The following is a 14,264-nucleotide window of genomic DNA, read 5'->3' as shown; positions in this document are numbered from 1 at the left end:
AGTTGTGATAGCTTTTATACTGACAAAGTTCTAGAGGAAGAGGAAGAGCGTTGCACACGATTTCCGAGAGTAAAAAGTGTTTCATCCAATTTCCAAGCAGTGAAAGTGGATTGAAAAAACGCGCCTTAGCCGAGTTTTTTAACAAACGTTCTGGAGAAATTCAAAGCATAACTTCACCAAAGTTGTGATAGCTTTTACACTGGCAAAGTTCTAGAGGAAGAGGAAGAGCGTTGCACACGATTTCCGAGAGTGAAAAGTGTTTCATCCAATTTCCAAGCAGTGAAAGTGGATTGAAAAAACGCGCCTTAGCCGAGTTTTTTAACAAACGTTCTGGAGAAATTCAAAGCATAACTTTACCAAAGTTGTGATAGCTTTTACACTGGCAAAGTTCTAGAGGAAGAGGAAGAGCGTTGCACACGATTTCCGAGAGTGAAAAGTGTTTCATCCAATTTCCAAGCAGTGAAAGTGGATTGAAAAAACGCGCCTTAGCCGAGTTTTTTAACAAACGTTCTGGAGAAATTCAAAGCATAACTTCACCAAAGTTGTGATAGCTTTTATACTGACAAAGTTCTAGAGGAAGAGGAAGAGCGTTGCACACGATTTCCGAGAGTAAAAAGTGTTTCATCCAATTTCCAAGCAGTGAAAGTGGATTGAAAAAACGCGCCTTAGCCGAGTTTTTTAACAAACGTTCTGGAGAAATTCAAAGCATAACTTCACCAAAGTTGTGATAGCTTTTACACTGGCAAAGTTCTAGAGGAAGAGGAAGAGCGTTGCACACGATTTCCGAGAGTGAAAAGTGTTTCATCCAATTTCCAAGCAGTGAAAGTGGATTGAAAAAACGCGCCTTAGCCGAGTTTTTTAACAAACGTTCTGGAGAAATTCAAAGCATAACTTTACCAAAGTTGTGATAGCTTTTACACTGGCAAAGTTCTAGAGGAAGAGGAAGAGCGTTGCACACGATTTCCGAGAGTGAAAAGTGTTTCATCCAATTTCCAAGCAGTGAAAGTGGATTGAAAAAACGCGCCTTAGCCGAGTTTTTTAACAAACGTTCTGGAGAAATTCAAAGCATAACTTCACCAAAGTTGTGATAGCTTTTACACTGGCAAAGTTCTAGAGGAAGAGGAAGAGCGTTGCACACGATTTCCGAGAGTGAAAAGTGTTTCATCCAATTTCCAAGCAGTGAAAGTGGATTGAAAAAACGCGCTTTAGCCGAGTTTTTTAACAAACGTTCTGGAGAAATTCAAAGCATAACTTCACCAAATTTCACGATAATTAAAATCAAATCATGGATTACCTTTGTCATCATCATTACCTTTGTTTTCTCTTCATGAATTATTAACAGGTTTGAGAACATTTTGGCTAACAGTTATTAACTCTATTCGGCAAACCATAAGTACACCCATATATATTTACCTTTCCGCGGCGCTTCCTGAGGTAACGTAGAAGATCACCGTAAAGAACATATTCAGTTAACAAAAACATGGGTTCCTCTACAGTGCAGCAGCCGACCATATTAACGATATTCTTGTGTGAGCCGACGGCCTTCATCAGCTGAATTTCTTCAAGAAATTCTCTTCGCTGCTCACTATCTGAGATGTCTAAAACGAAGGGAAAAATAAATGGGTGATTTGGATAACGGATTATTACCTCAGTTACCTCAATTATTGCTGGAAATGTTTCTCGTAACAGAGCGATCATTTGTTCATTTACAAGCGGATACAAGCGGTGTCGACTAGAACCTTTTCCGTCCGGATTGCAAAAATCTTGTTCAAGTCATTACTAATCGGCCCCTTCGAGATTAATACAGAATGAAATGGCAACTTCCCTTTCTCATCTCCATGCAATCTGCGAAAGAAAGCAATTACTTTAAATCCGGTACTCACTATGAAGCATTTTTACTGCCACCGTAAACATTTCACTTCCGTTAATGGATCGTGTAGTTTTCATTGATGACTTTAAAAAAGGCTTTTGTGCGTTAGTAGTTAGTTCGTTGAGGGTGCCTTTGTACACCTTGCCGAAAGCCCCCTCTCCGATCTCCTCCTCTAGGGAAACTAGGTTCCCATCCACTTCCCAGTGGTCAATCAATACTTCTGGCCTGAAGAAAATTAAAGTGAAAATCAAGATTACAACAACAACAAATATGGATTCAAAAGGCAGAAGAAAGGGCTTTTGGGAGGAAACTGCTAGTTTAAGGATTGGAAACATAGGTAAAGATACTGCTAAACGGAAAAAAGACAGGTGTTTTTTCAAAACATATAAAAATTCACAGTTCCATTGAACTGCACCGATCTGAATCAAGTTTCAATCCCTCTCAAGGGACCTTACTCTTCGATTTATTGTCATTTCACTGTTTTGCATGGTATGGGAAGCGTGCGGGTGTGCTGTGGGTCCTTTGCAGCTAACGGTCACATGGTACAAAAACTGTCAGGCTGGAGAACAAGCTTCGCACTGGGACATCCAAAACAAAGTGATTTCATCCAGTCAAATTTGAAGTCTCTTTGTTTTGGGTGTCCTAGTGCCTAGCTTTCTCTCCAATATGGTGGATTTGAACCATTTGACCGTTAGCTGCAATTAATGCCCATTATTTTAAAACTTCAATGGACATTTTTTTACCAGTTCGGTTTCCTCCTGCGATGCCAAATCATCAGACAGATGACAATCAGGGCCAATAGTATTAAACCAACGACAAGTCCAGAAATTTCGCCTGGAGTTAATGATCCTAAGGCTTTGTGTTTCGCTGAAACCAAAGACATACAATCAGGGATATCCACACAAGCACTGTAAAAAGTCTTAAGCTTAGGGTGGAGTTCGAATCTGATCCGTCTTTATCTTGGGATCTTTGTGGGCAGGACGACTAACTCTGCCTAATTCAACATACCGGCTGTATACAAATCAGTTATCTTTCTTATAAACCTTACGAATTGTGCATTGCCAAAACCGTGTTTCAAACTTGAGTGAGACACTTAAGAGCTCAGTATTCTGTTTAACCCATGGCTACTCTACCAGATACATTTGTCGATACATTTAAAATTTTATCATTTGGCTACTCTACAACATACATTTGACCATAAAACACGTATTCACTAAGAATTAATCGCTTGGGCATCGAGCAGGAAGATTTCTCAGTCAAACTTCATTATTTGACTGAAACTCAATTCTCAGTACAATGATAGCGATTTGCTGTTATTCTAGTGCTAAGCATTGGATAAAAATAAGTTAATACTTTACATGGTTCTGGCTTTAGAATAGAAAGCTTGGCTTCGATTCCCATCACAATGTCAACAGTAAACTCTGGGGTCACCTGAAAAGAAAAACGGCGAAGATTATGACGAGACCCCAAATCATTAAAAGATATATTTGATTTTCTGTACCTGAAATACGATTTCCTCATTCAGAAGAATTCCGTCGATGGAAACATTCGTGTTTTTCTGCAACAAAAGTAGCAACAGATACTCATAAGCTAATTGTCTGAAAATATTTTATTTATGGGTCTTCCATTACATATTGTTATGTTGATTTTTCCTTTTTTAACGCGTCCTGTTACACAGCATACACCAGCGCAAAATGGAACCTTGGAATTCTATATTTATAACATCGAAGAGGTAAGACACACTTAGTAACGGGAGCTTTGTCTTGAATTGATATTTCTAAGTTCAACATTCAATAAAATTATACAAAAAAAAAAATACAATACAATACCGGGACAGAATGTAATTAAGGGAGAAGCGTGTAGTATGTTAAGCGAAAAGCTCCCACTAGTTTGGAATAGTTTCCGAGAAGCAGTCGCAAGTGGCATGCCAATTTTAGTCCGCCATAGTGCAAGTCGTGGTAACTCAGGTCAAAATCATAAACGGGGGAGGGGTAACCCTGAAAATGAGCTATATGGCAAGGCTCAGCACTAAAGGGCAGGAGTAGCTTTTTCAGGCCGGAGGTATATAAAAGGGTAGGGATTCTACGAACTGAGGTGTAGAAAAATAGTACAAAAAACTATAATGTAGGTATTTTAAAAGGCCTTTAGAATATCTCGAACAGACCAACCCAAGAGGAGAGATGCAGTTCTCTCTACTGTAGGAATGTGAAAGGAGTGTCTTGTTCTATATGGAAAGTATATAAAAGGGTAATTTTGTCAAAAATGGTATATAAAAGAGTAAGGATTTTCGCACCTTGGGGGCGCGGCCTTCCCGGATGAAACTTTCTTGAGAACACCCTCATCCCCGACTCCCTGGCTCATGAATGTCCTTTTCAAAAGAATATTCGAGTTACGTTTGTCAGGTTTAAGATGCATTCACAGTCTGAAATGTCAGCCGTCTGCCGTGGGTTACGGGGAGGAGACGGTTAATATTTCAGACTAGGTGTACCCAAAAATTAATCTCGGATTCCGAGAAGGTATTTACGAATTAAAGAGCACGACTTACGGTTGTCAGAAAATCAATAGCTCTTCGTTGGACCAGCCCTTCGTTTTTCTTCGTGACCTTGTATCTGTAATAGCTGACAGCACTGTGTGTGAAGAGTGGTTGCTTCCACCTCACGATTGTGCGGAAGGAGTTGTTAGAACTGGGAACTATTTTATCGTGCTTCATTCCGCGAACTTTTAATAGCTCCCCTCTTGGTGCTGTGATAAAAGTGTTATATTGAATGGAACTTTAGTTTGAAAATCTAGATATAAATGTTTTACTGTCATAGGATGTTTATCTTACATGAAAAACATAGGTGAAAAACAAATAAACAAAACAGATTAGTGACCCTAATGCCTTCAGTCTCAAATTGGTGAAATCCTGGATCATTGAACCCTATCTAGACCGAGGGGGGATTCTGGCCACGGCGATGTTGAACCTGAAAAACATTTTTAATATTTGAGAAACCGCCCTGAAACTTCAGGAATTTTTCTGAAATTGAACTCGAAAAGATTTGATATGATCGGATAATGTTGATTGATTTTGATTTTTTCAGAACAAAGAAAATCCCTTTTTAAAATGAAAAAAATTACTCCCTTTACCGTAATTTTCATGTTTTTATTATTCCTTTATTGTTATTTTTTTTTTCGTTCAATTTCGGCGCTTCCTGAAGTTTTAGGAAAATCCAAAAATCCAAGATGGCGGATCCAACAGGGCCAACATTTGGCAATCATGACGTAATATAACCGCGTCATATGACGTCATTTTACGTTACGGACCTCAAACGAAACATCTTTGGACGTACTTTCAATCCTCCAAGTCTCACTGTCATAGCTTTTGTACTTGAAGTTACTTGAAGAAATGGAGAGGGAATCCCCCCCCCCCCCCCCCCCCACGTCTCCCGGGCCCAGAGGACAAAGAAGGCCCAGTACATTTAAATCAAGGCTTCAGTGTAACCATTTGCTAAGCTATAGACCGTTGGGTACTTTCCTGTGGGTCCTCTTATGTTTTACAAGGTGGTTCTAAGTGTTCTATGTTTTTAATGTCTTAATGTTTGTCTTGCTGAAAATTTCTCAATCTTGTGAGACCACAGATTAAATATTAAATTAAAAGCCAGCAGACACGTTGTAAACCCTACGAAGCTGTGTAAAGATTGAAACTTCTATCTCTAAGTCTCTTTATTGTGCCTTTTACCTTGCCCTTTTGTAGAAACAACGCCAGACAATTTTCTGTATTCTATCGAGGACCTAAGTACTTTAATTCTTTAGATAAAGACATTTGTAACTCAGTATCTCTTTCCTCCTTTGAATATAGCCTTAAAAATATATATATATTTACAGCAACTACTAAATCTGTATCTTTCTTTTTGACCTTGCATGCTATTTTTTTCTCAAATGTTTATTGATCGTTTTCCGTCTATTCGTTTCAACTGTAATTGTATCAGCCGTCTCACAGTCTTCAAACATGATATGTAACAACTCTGTAATGAGGAAGCCTTTTTCTCTAAGCGCTATGGTTTCTCCGAAGGCTTCCTCGCCACTTTCTCTGTAATGTATATTTTTTGTACTCTTATTTTGCTTTTTTTTGTAAAGTGTGTGGTGAAATAACCAAACACCCACAACCAGAGAGGATTAGTATGCTCCAACATAACGTGGAGAGATTTCCAAGCCACAGGCGAGGGTTCCTTCAATGTAGCCATTTAATCTTGAATTTGTAGTTCAGATAAATCCAGCAATACGTCCCTATGTGGCTGAATTTCTCTCAGTTATTATGAAAAAATTTAAATTTCAACATGTAAAAGTTGAAATCAGCTATGCCTTATCTTCTATCCCGTTCAAACCAAAGCTAAAATAAGTTTGAAGATTGTTTAATTTACTAAAATACGTTTTAAAATTAAGGTAGGGTGTGGAAAGTCTGGTTAAATTCTTATTACACCGGATATGATTTAGGGAACAAATAAGACAGCACATGAGAGCACTCTGGTTTGTCGGCAAATTGTTTTTGTGTCCATCTATCAATTATAAATTCCAAAAGGGAATAAAGATTTAACACTGAAACCTTGCAAAATCACAGCATTTAACCAGAATACCCCCAAACTAAACGGGTTTGGCTGGTGTAAATGATGCGTTAATGTAGAAAACCCAAAACGAACACTTCTTACCCGGAGCATTGTCATCTGCTTCTGTCCTTTTTCCCTCTATGTATTCATCGTTGTAAACAGGTACTACCTAAGAAGCAAACCACAGTTACATTCAACTCTTTTATTACAAACAACTCGTTACCAGTGATGAAGTAATAGTAAAGAAACTTCGCAGCTACCAGGCGCGTAGGAGGGGGGGGGGGGGGGGGAGGGTTCGAGGGGTTCGAACGAACCCCCTTTGAAGATCAATAATGACGGAAGAAAAACTTTTAAATAAAGTTCCTGTGGTCGAAATACATCAACCAAAGAAAAATAGAGATATAAACCCGTTTTTTAGGCCTTATGTCTTATCCTCAGTAAAAATAAAAATTGTCAAGAACCCTTACAGATTCAAAATTTTAATGACGTTTTATTTTTTGCGGTAAAACTTCATCCGCCCGAAAAAGCCATAGAAAAGCATGCTTTGCGATACGTTTTGTTCTCTGAATGCGGCAATGTTCTGAAAGGAGATTCACTTCAAACTTAATAGTTCAAGCCTTGTTGAGTTTCACGCGCAATTACGTACAAGTTCGTCTGCGAATTCCCACCACAAAAGCGGTAAGTCAACGATACACGTTTTTGTTTATTTTCAATATTCAAAAAATAGCCTAGTTGACTTTCGTCTTTTATACCTGATCGTGTCTTTCCTTAACCTCGCGGCTTTGTCACACCGTTGAACTGATGTCCGTTGTCAGTGCAACAAAATTGAAAGGCATCATTTCAGTTTTTGAATCATCCGCCTGCTTTAAGTACAATAGGCCTTTTTACGGTTTTGACCCCAACGACTTCCCCAACCTGTACATGCTCCTGAAAATTGCTGCCACCCTTCCAGTCACCACTTGTGAATGTTAACGTTCCATAAGCACAATGAGGAGTTTGAACAACTACATGAGGTGTACCGTGGGAGAGACAAGGCTGTCCGCCCTGGCTCTAATGCATATCAAATATGATATGCCTTTCAATCTTGACGAGATAGTCAATTTGTTCGAAGGCCTGCACCCGATAATGATGCAGTTAACCAGCTTAATGTATGACTATCAGCAGATCGAATAAATATCAGAACTTGACAGGCCGCGGAATGTACATGTTTAAGTTGAAACAATTATGCCGTCGAAATGATGTATATAGCTTAAAAAGCTGTAAAACAAAGTTGTGATTTGCCTAAAATGGGTCTCAAAATGCAGGAAATGTGGTATCCGGGAACCTAGATTTTCAAGTCTATTAATGCATGGTGTATTAGTGTTGTACCCTATTTAGTGCTACCCTGTTTACTTAGAAGTTCACCTCCTCAGGAATACATAAGGGCAAACTAAGTTCAAAATTTCCTTTTTTAGAGTCCTGACGCCTTGCCAGAGACCAAGCAAACGCTCTCATTTCGTAGCAAGCCGCGAATGTTTGCCACAACCGAATGCAAGATGTCGCAACCGCAGTTTGGTGCGTATATGTTGCCATTGCTTCATGCAGGTACCCTAGTCATGTGATGGTCCTAATGCCACTGTGTACAGAAAAGGATCGAGGTGAATTCTGTGCCATAAACGCACTAGAACGTTGCCATTCCTGATACACAGTATTTTTTTTTTGAGACAGAGAGACAGACAAATAGGACCTCTATGTAAACCACTCTTAGCGATGGAGCTTCCTAATAAAAGATTGTTGTTATTATTATTATTAAGCAGACAGACTGGTATTCATTTATAGATCCGAGTGGAGAATGACAATGCAGAGCGAAGGTTATTGTATAAGGAACGGCACAATGCATAATTGATGAATGGAACAACTAATGTTTAGGTGGATTTATGACAAGCGTACAAGCATAGCATGGTATGCTAAAGTCAACATTTGATTAATACATGCTTACCGCAATGCTAATATGTTCTCTTGGTAATATTCCTGATATCTGATAAGACGTGTCCTTCTGTAAAGAGGAAAAAAAATGTATGAACGTCTTTGCATAATTACCTTAACGATGACTGCAAAAAGATTCTGATCTGATTGGCTATCAGGTGCTGCAGCTGTTTTTTTTGTTGTTGTTGTTGTTGTTTTTGTTTTTGTTTGTGTTGTTTTGTTTTTGTTTCTTTTTTTCGGTATCCGAGATAAAACCTTGTATCCCCGAAAAGATCGAGGGTTGTCCAGCATAGACAAACTGATACGGTCTGAAAAAACGGCCTTACGATCCGTACGGTTTGTACAGATCGTCAAACTGTACAAGCCCCTCTCTCAGATAAGAAGCGAAAATATTCTAAGCATCCTTAATGAGATGTAATTTACGGACCGTATACGGACCGAAAAGTGCCTTTACGATCTGTACAGACCGTACGGATATACGGACCGAAAATACGATCCGTACGGATCGTAAGGCTGTTTTTTCAGACCGTATCAGTTTATCAAACCGTACGGATCGTAAGGCTGTGTTTTCAGACCGTATCAGTTTGTCTGTATTGGACATGTCTGAAAAGATCGACCTATTTATTTTTTACATTGATTTTTTAAGGATGTAATTAATTGCTAACAAGAGTTCTTGAGGTTCGATCTCTTCCAACTGGATTCCGATCAGTACTATTACCATCAAGTATTTTTTTTTTTTTTTTTTTTTACAGTAATAGACTTTATTGACAAAAACAGTATAGCAAAATTACTGAAGTATATCAAGAGGATATGAAACATACATAGGGAAATCGCTCTGTTTTATTAACAATACTAAAACTATAAACAAATACTCACTATTCCAGCTATTTTGCAGCCATGCTCCTTTATCAATTCACTGGGGCAAGGAAATTGGTCACGTAGATAGCCAGAGAGCACGTAAGACAGGTTGTAATAAAGAACAACTCTGTATTGGAAAAGCGGAGGATCCCATGTAAAATTAACGGTAAATGTATTGCTGTCTTTGTCTTCCACAAAAGTTCCCGCCTTAAGATTCTGAACTTTGATCTTCTCATCTTCAGGTACTAGAAACAAAAGAAGAAATAGTTTTAAGTGCCTTCAGGATAAAGTGATTGGGAGTGAGGGCAACCCTCGCAGCAGCAGTATCACTTCGTTATTAATACGAACAAGCAGGAGAGATTAGCAAGTTAATAAGCAAACAACATTGGCTGAAATTGATAATATGAATTACACAAGAATAATTATGTTTTAAAGCTTGAAGCAATTAAAGTGTTTCTAATCCCTGATCCCCCAGAATCCGATATATTTTGGGTCCAGTTTGTTTTTCAGTGAAGTATTAAGGACAACCACTATAGTAAAAAAATCATTACAAATTAATAGACAATTCAGACTAGACTGATAAACGAATACCGGGAGAAAAACAGTTTAGTATAACTCTGCGTTCATTTCATTACAACGTAATGAGAACTTCGCTTGGTTTAAAATGGACGATGATTTATTCCAGACTGAAACTGGTATTGATCAATGAGAAACGCTTTTCTATACACAGGAGGCAAAATCTTGGTGAAATTTTCTATGAGGAATTGTCTGTACAAAGTCGATTAAACTTGAGACAATAGAACTGCGTTTGTTCTTGGTATCAATCCAGTCCTGTGAATCAATAAACATTTGTGGCTGGCAAGACGTAGGGTTCAAAGATAATGATAATGATAATGATAATGATAATGATAATGATAATGATAATGATAATGATAATGATAATGATAATGATAATGATAATGATAATGATAATGATAATGATAATGATAATGATAATGATAATGATAATAATAATAATAATAATAATAATAATAATAATAATAATGACTTTATTCACGTGTCAAGCAACAATCTAGCAGAGGGGATTTCCCCTGCTAATGGGGGCCACTTAAACTTTTAAAATACCAAACGAATTAATGATAACTCACTAACATACCAACTACTAAAACTCTATTCGTAATTATCAAAATTCTAAAATATTGTAACTAAAACCGTAATTACGAATTGCAAAGGTAGCAGCTACTATATTCATCAAAGATTTTACTGAGATCAAGACTGCGTATCTGGGTCTTAAACTGCTTAAACTCGTTTAAACCCATTTAAACTCATTTTTTTACTAACCGGGTGCCTTAGTTATTTTCTGATTCTCTGTCCCAATGATCCATCTGTTATTGTAGTTTGGCGTAATCTGCAGAGACATCACATTTCTCACAAATACTCTATAATTAACCCACTCTAAAGAGATCAGACGTATCACAAAACCAGTTTTAATATGTCTGATACCCTCTGCCAAATATGCCCAAATATACGCTCTCTTTGGCCAAATTGTACCACCCTCTTTTCCAGCTTTGTCAAATGGACTATAAAATTCCAAGGCTATTAACGCCATAACAATAAAACTAGGGAGGTGCTTATATAAATGTTCATTTTTGTTTTATGACCTAGTAACACTGAAGAGATAAAAAGGTTCTTCTACATTGAAATTATTGTGTCATTATTTCACAACAGCCTCAATCTTGAACCAGACGGAGATTTGAACAGAAAAATGAGGAAGACACTTTTTTTTTACAAATCTGCTTGCCCTGGAAACCGAAAAAATGACAAGAACAGAAACATGTCCAGATACATTTGAAGAGCCCACCCAAGTCACAAAGCGTGGTGGCTTCTGATTGGGCATTATGAGCCCGGAAAAAAAAAAGGGGGGGGGGGGGCAGTACTAACTTATATAAGCTATATAGGTATGTGACGCCCCAAAGAGTATGGTTTTTGAGCCGTTTTGGTCTGAAAACAGGTACAGATTTTGATCATTCTGGTCTTAAATCGGATATTGTTTTCAAGGGAACCACGAGAGTGTATAAACGTATTTCTTTTTTCAACTCCAAATGAATAGTAGAGAACGGAGAAGTATCCAAAATATATCATTCGAGCTGAATTTTCAGGTGAGTTTAACCAATTCTTGACTTCGGCACTGATGCGAGGTTTAATTACGCTACAACAAAAGTCTGAAAACTGATATGGATTTTAGAGGCCAGGTCTGAAAACGGTTGTGAAAAAAGGCATGGAACTAAGTGGCACACCCCTAAAGAGAATTCCAAGGAGTACCCCCCTCCCTCCCTGGAATTTTGAGTTTCTGTAGGTATTGTGTCCTCACAAGTGGATATGATTAGATAGTTACCTTAAATATCACTTCCTCTCCGTGTGATATACCATGGATAAGGAAATGTGTTTTATTCTGTTAGACAAGAGAAATAACGAGAGAAAATATAAATTAATTTGTCAACTTTTGTCAAATTACATCCGTCCACGTGGTTAGAGTGTTTTTTAATTTGAGTGACGAAAGTATTTTCAGATTTCCTTTGGTTTTGCCTCACTACGCCTGTGACAGGTTTAAAAAACTCGCACTTGCACTTTGATTTAACACTTTTTTATTTGATCAAGTCTACAACTACGACGAATGCCTAATTTAATGGAACCTGGCTTCCAAAAGGTGCTGGATCCATGTAGAATTGATTACTTGTTTTATAGATCATTCACACATACTAACCTCTCGACCAACGTTACAAGAAAATAAAATTTATATTGTATTGGTGTAATAAAAACACGGTTGAAACATAGTTATCAAAAGTCACCAGTTATGAAGCTAGAGAAACATCTTTATGTTTTTTTTAGCGCCTTTAGAAATGCCACGATATTCAGCCGTAGTATGAACGTTAAAACAAAGGATCGTGCACGGTCGCGACCATAAATTCCAACATGAATTGCAGTAACATTGTTTCACATTATTATCAACTTTAAGATGGCAAGGTTTCATAACCAGACCCTCGATTAACAATGGTTGAATTACGTTAGAAAACATTTGGTTTTCATTTGGTTGAGTGACGTTGCTCTAATACTGAACTGTTTCTACGGGCGCAACAATAATAAAAAGGGTTCATGCACAAAATTCACTTTACATTTGAGCTTTGACTGCATTTGATGAAGTCTTTGACGTTATGCGTGGTTCAATTCTACCTGTTACCATCCCCCCCCCCGGGCACACCCCCGGGAAAACTCGGCCCGTCTGGCCCGGGGGTCGGGAATTTCCTCAAGCGGTCTTGCCCGGGGGTAGGGGGCGGGGCAAATCGAAATAACTACTCACGCAAGGACTTATGGGGTGACAATGGCGGCTAACTACGCGGAAAAGGCCACGTTTTTCGCTGGCAAGTCCATTGAGTACGTTAGCGAATAGCTGGACCAGAGTAATCTGTCGAAGCTGAAAGCTCTGTTTGAATTTAAGTGTTACTGGTAATTTGTTGCAGTTTATAAAATGAAAATATATTTTATTTTATCGATCTGATGGAGGCGATGTGATTTATATTTTCATTCATTGCTTTAAAAGCTTATTCCAGAGCTTGATTTGAAGTAAGTATCCGAATTTAGTAGCTTTATTTCGTATATTCAAGGCTGTTTCATTTTTATACTTTTATCTTAAAGGCTAGGTATACGCTTTGGGTAAATGTTTCGGTTCCCAGATTTGTTCTCAAATTTTACAGTTGGTTTTCTGCATGCAATGCGTACGCGTCGCTTCGAATTCAACTCGAATCTGCGGCAATCAGCTTTGACTTCTTTAAATATGTGTACGCGTTCGTTCTAACAGTTTAGGATTTTTCAGGTTCCTGGTTTTGTTTAAATAAAGAAATAAATCATCAAAACGAAGCAGTTTATTTTTAGTCCATGTCATGAGTCCCGGGGGTGGGGAATTGTCTCTTTCTGTGTGCCCGGGGGTGGGGAATAGGACGTCAAGTACACAAATGCCCGGGGGTGTGCCCGGGGGGGAGATGGTAACAGGTAGAATTGAACCACGCATTATCAAGTACTTAGAAGATGAAATAACAGAAAAATGTCTTACCGTTTGTGACGTAACTTCATTTCCACGATCTACACGAAATTTCAGAGAGTAGGTTGAAATTTCACTGTAGTTGAAGGAAGGTTTATCCCAGGTGACATTTAAATCGTAATTTCCGGTTTGAGGAGAAATGATGAAATTTGTGAGCAAAAAGTTACGCACAGTTACTTGACCAGGGTCAGGGGCTAAAAGAAATAAAAAGACAAAAGTGACAATCAGTAAATATATACTTCTTGGTTTAAAAACCTTGAACTTTCTTAGAGTAATATTTACACTTAGAATTTTTAGCGTTCTTTTATTGGTTTTTATATTAATATATATTAAGACTGGTTTAGTGAAAGTTTGGAAAACCAACTCAACGAGTTTGCCTACAAATTCTGAAGGTCTCTGAAGAGTCTCTTGGCCGAGACGAAACGCCGCGTCAGACTAGCCACGAACAATTCACAAGTATTTGACAATTTTTCAATTCTTTATTGTACAAAAAAGCCAAGAAATGAAAAATGGAGGCTGTTGGGAAATCAATTCATAAATACCGCACCGCGTCATCGTTACTATAATGGGGAACTTAAGTGCTGGCGTTCGTGAACCATGGACGGAAACCAGAAGTGGAATGTTTCCTTTTTGGCGTGGTTTTGCTCCTTACCACGGACAGGAAAAGGTTTTGTTGATGACTGTGGCTTGACTTTGCGAACGCGATGGCGTGAAAACGCCTCAAAAAGCGAAAAAATCAATTTCCGATTGTCGTCCGTGGCTCAAAAACGTCTATGCTTAAGTTCCCTAATGTTGGCGGGGGACGAAGGAAAAATATTGGATAAATTGTATTCCCTTTAAGTTTCCTTACATTACTATTCTCAGTGATACGAAGGAGCTGTAGCTGTATGAG

The 14,264-nt window shown here is 38.2% G+C and overlaps 1 protein-coding gene across 2 annotated transcripts in view; it reads right to left on the bottom strand.

Annotated features, from left to right (window-relative positions):
- The window catches only part of LOC146455228 (uncharacterized), a 40,345-nt gene that overhangs the window by 7,610 nt on the left and 18,471 nt on the right, over positions 1–14,264 (bottom strand). The window contains exons 17-28 of one of the 2 annotated variants that reach the window (XM_085094491.1): positions 13,385–13,566; positions 11,672–11,728; positions 10,618–10,684; positions 9,295–9,521; positions 8,432–8,488; positions 6,556–6,622; positions 4,416–4,612; positions 3,372–3,428; positions 3,229–3,301; positions 2,614–2,737; positions 1,884–2,095; positions 1,414–1,598 (exon numbers count right to left, since the gene is read on the bottom strand). In XM_085094491.1, coding sequence (XP_084950617.1) covers positions 1,414–1,598; positions 1,884–2,095; positions 2,614–2,737; positions 3,229–3,301; positions 3,372–3,428; positions 4,416–4,612; positions 6,556–6,622; positions 8,432–8,488; positions 9,295–9,521; positions 10,618–10,684; positions 11,672–11,728; positions 13,385–13,566 — 1,505 coding nt within the window. The remainder of the gene's footprint in view (positions 1–1,413; positions 1,599–1,883; positions 2,096–2,613; positions 2,738–3,228; positions 3,302–3,371; positions 3,429–4,415; positions 4,613–6,555; positions 6,623–8,431; positions 8,489–9,294; positions 9,522–10,617; positions 10,685–11,671; positions 11,729–13,384; positions 13,567–14,264) is intronic. The other variant, XM_085094492.1, reaches the window with a different exon arrangement.

This window comes from Pavona decussata, unplaced genomic scaffold (assembly GCF_977016875.1).
Source record: "Pavona decussata unplaced genomic scaffold, jaPavDecu1.1 SCAFFOLD_281, whole genome shotgun sequence".
In the NCBI taxonomy this organism is placed as follows: Eukaryota; Metazoa; Cnidaria; class Anthozoa; order Scleractinia; family Agariciidae; genus Pavona; species Pavona decussata.
The sequence above is the reverse complement of the archived record's forward strand: the minus strand, read 5'-3'. Positions and strand labels throughout refer to the sequence as shown.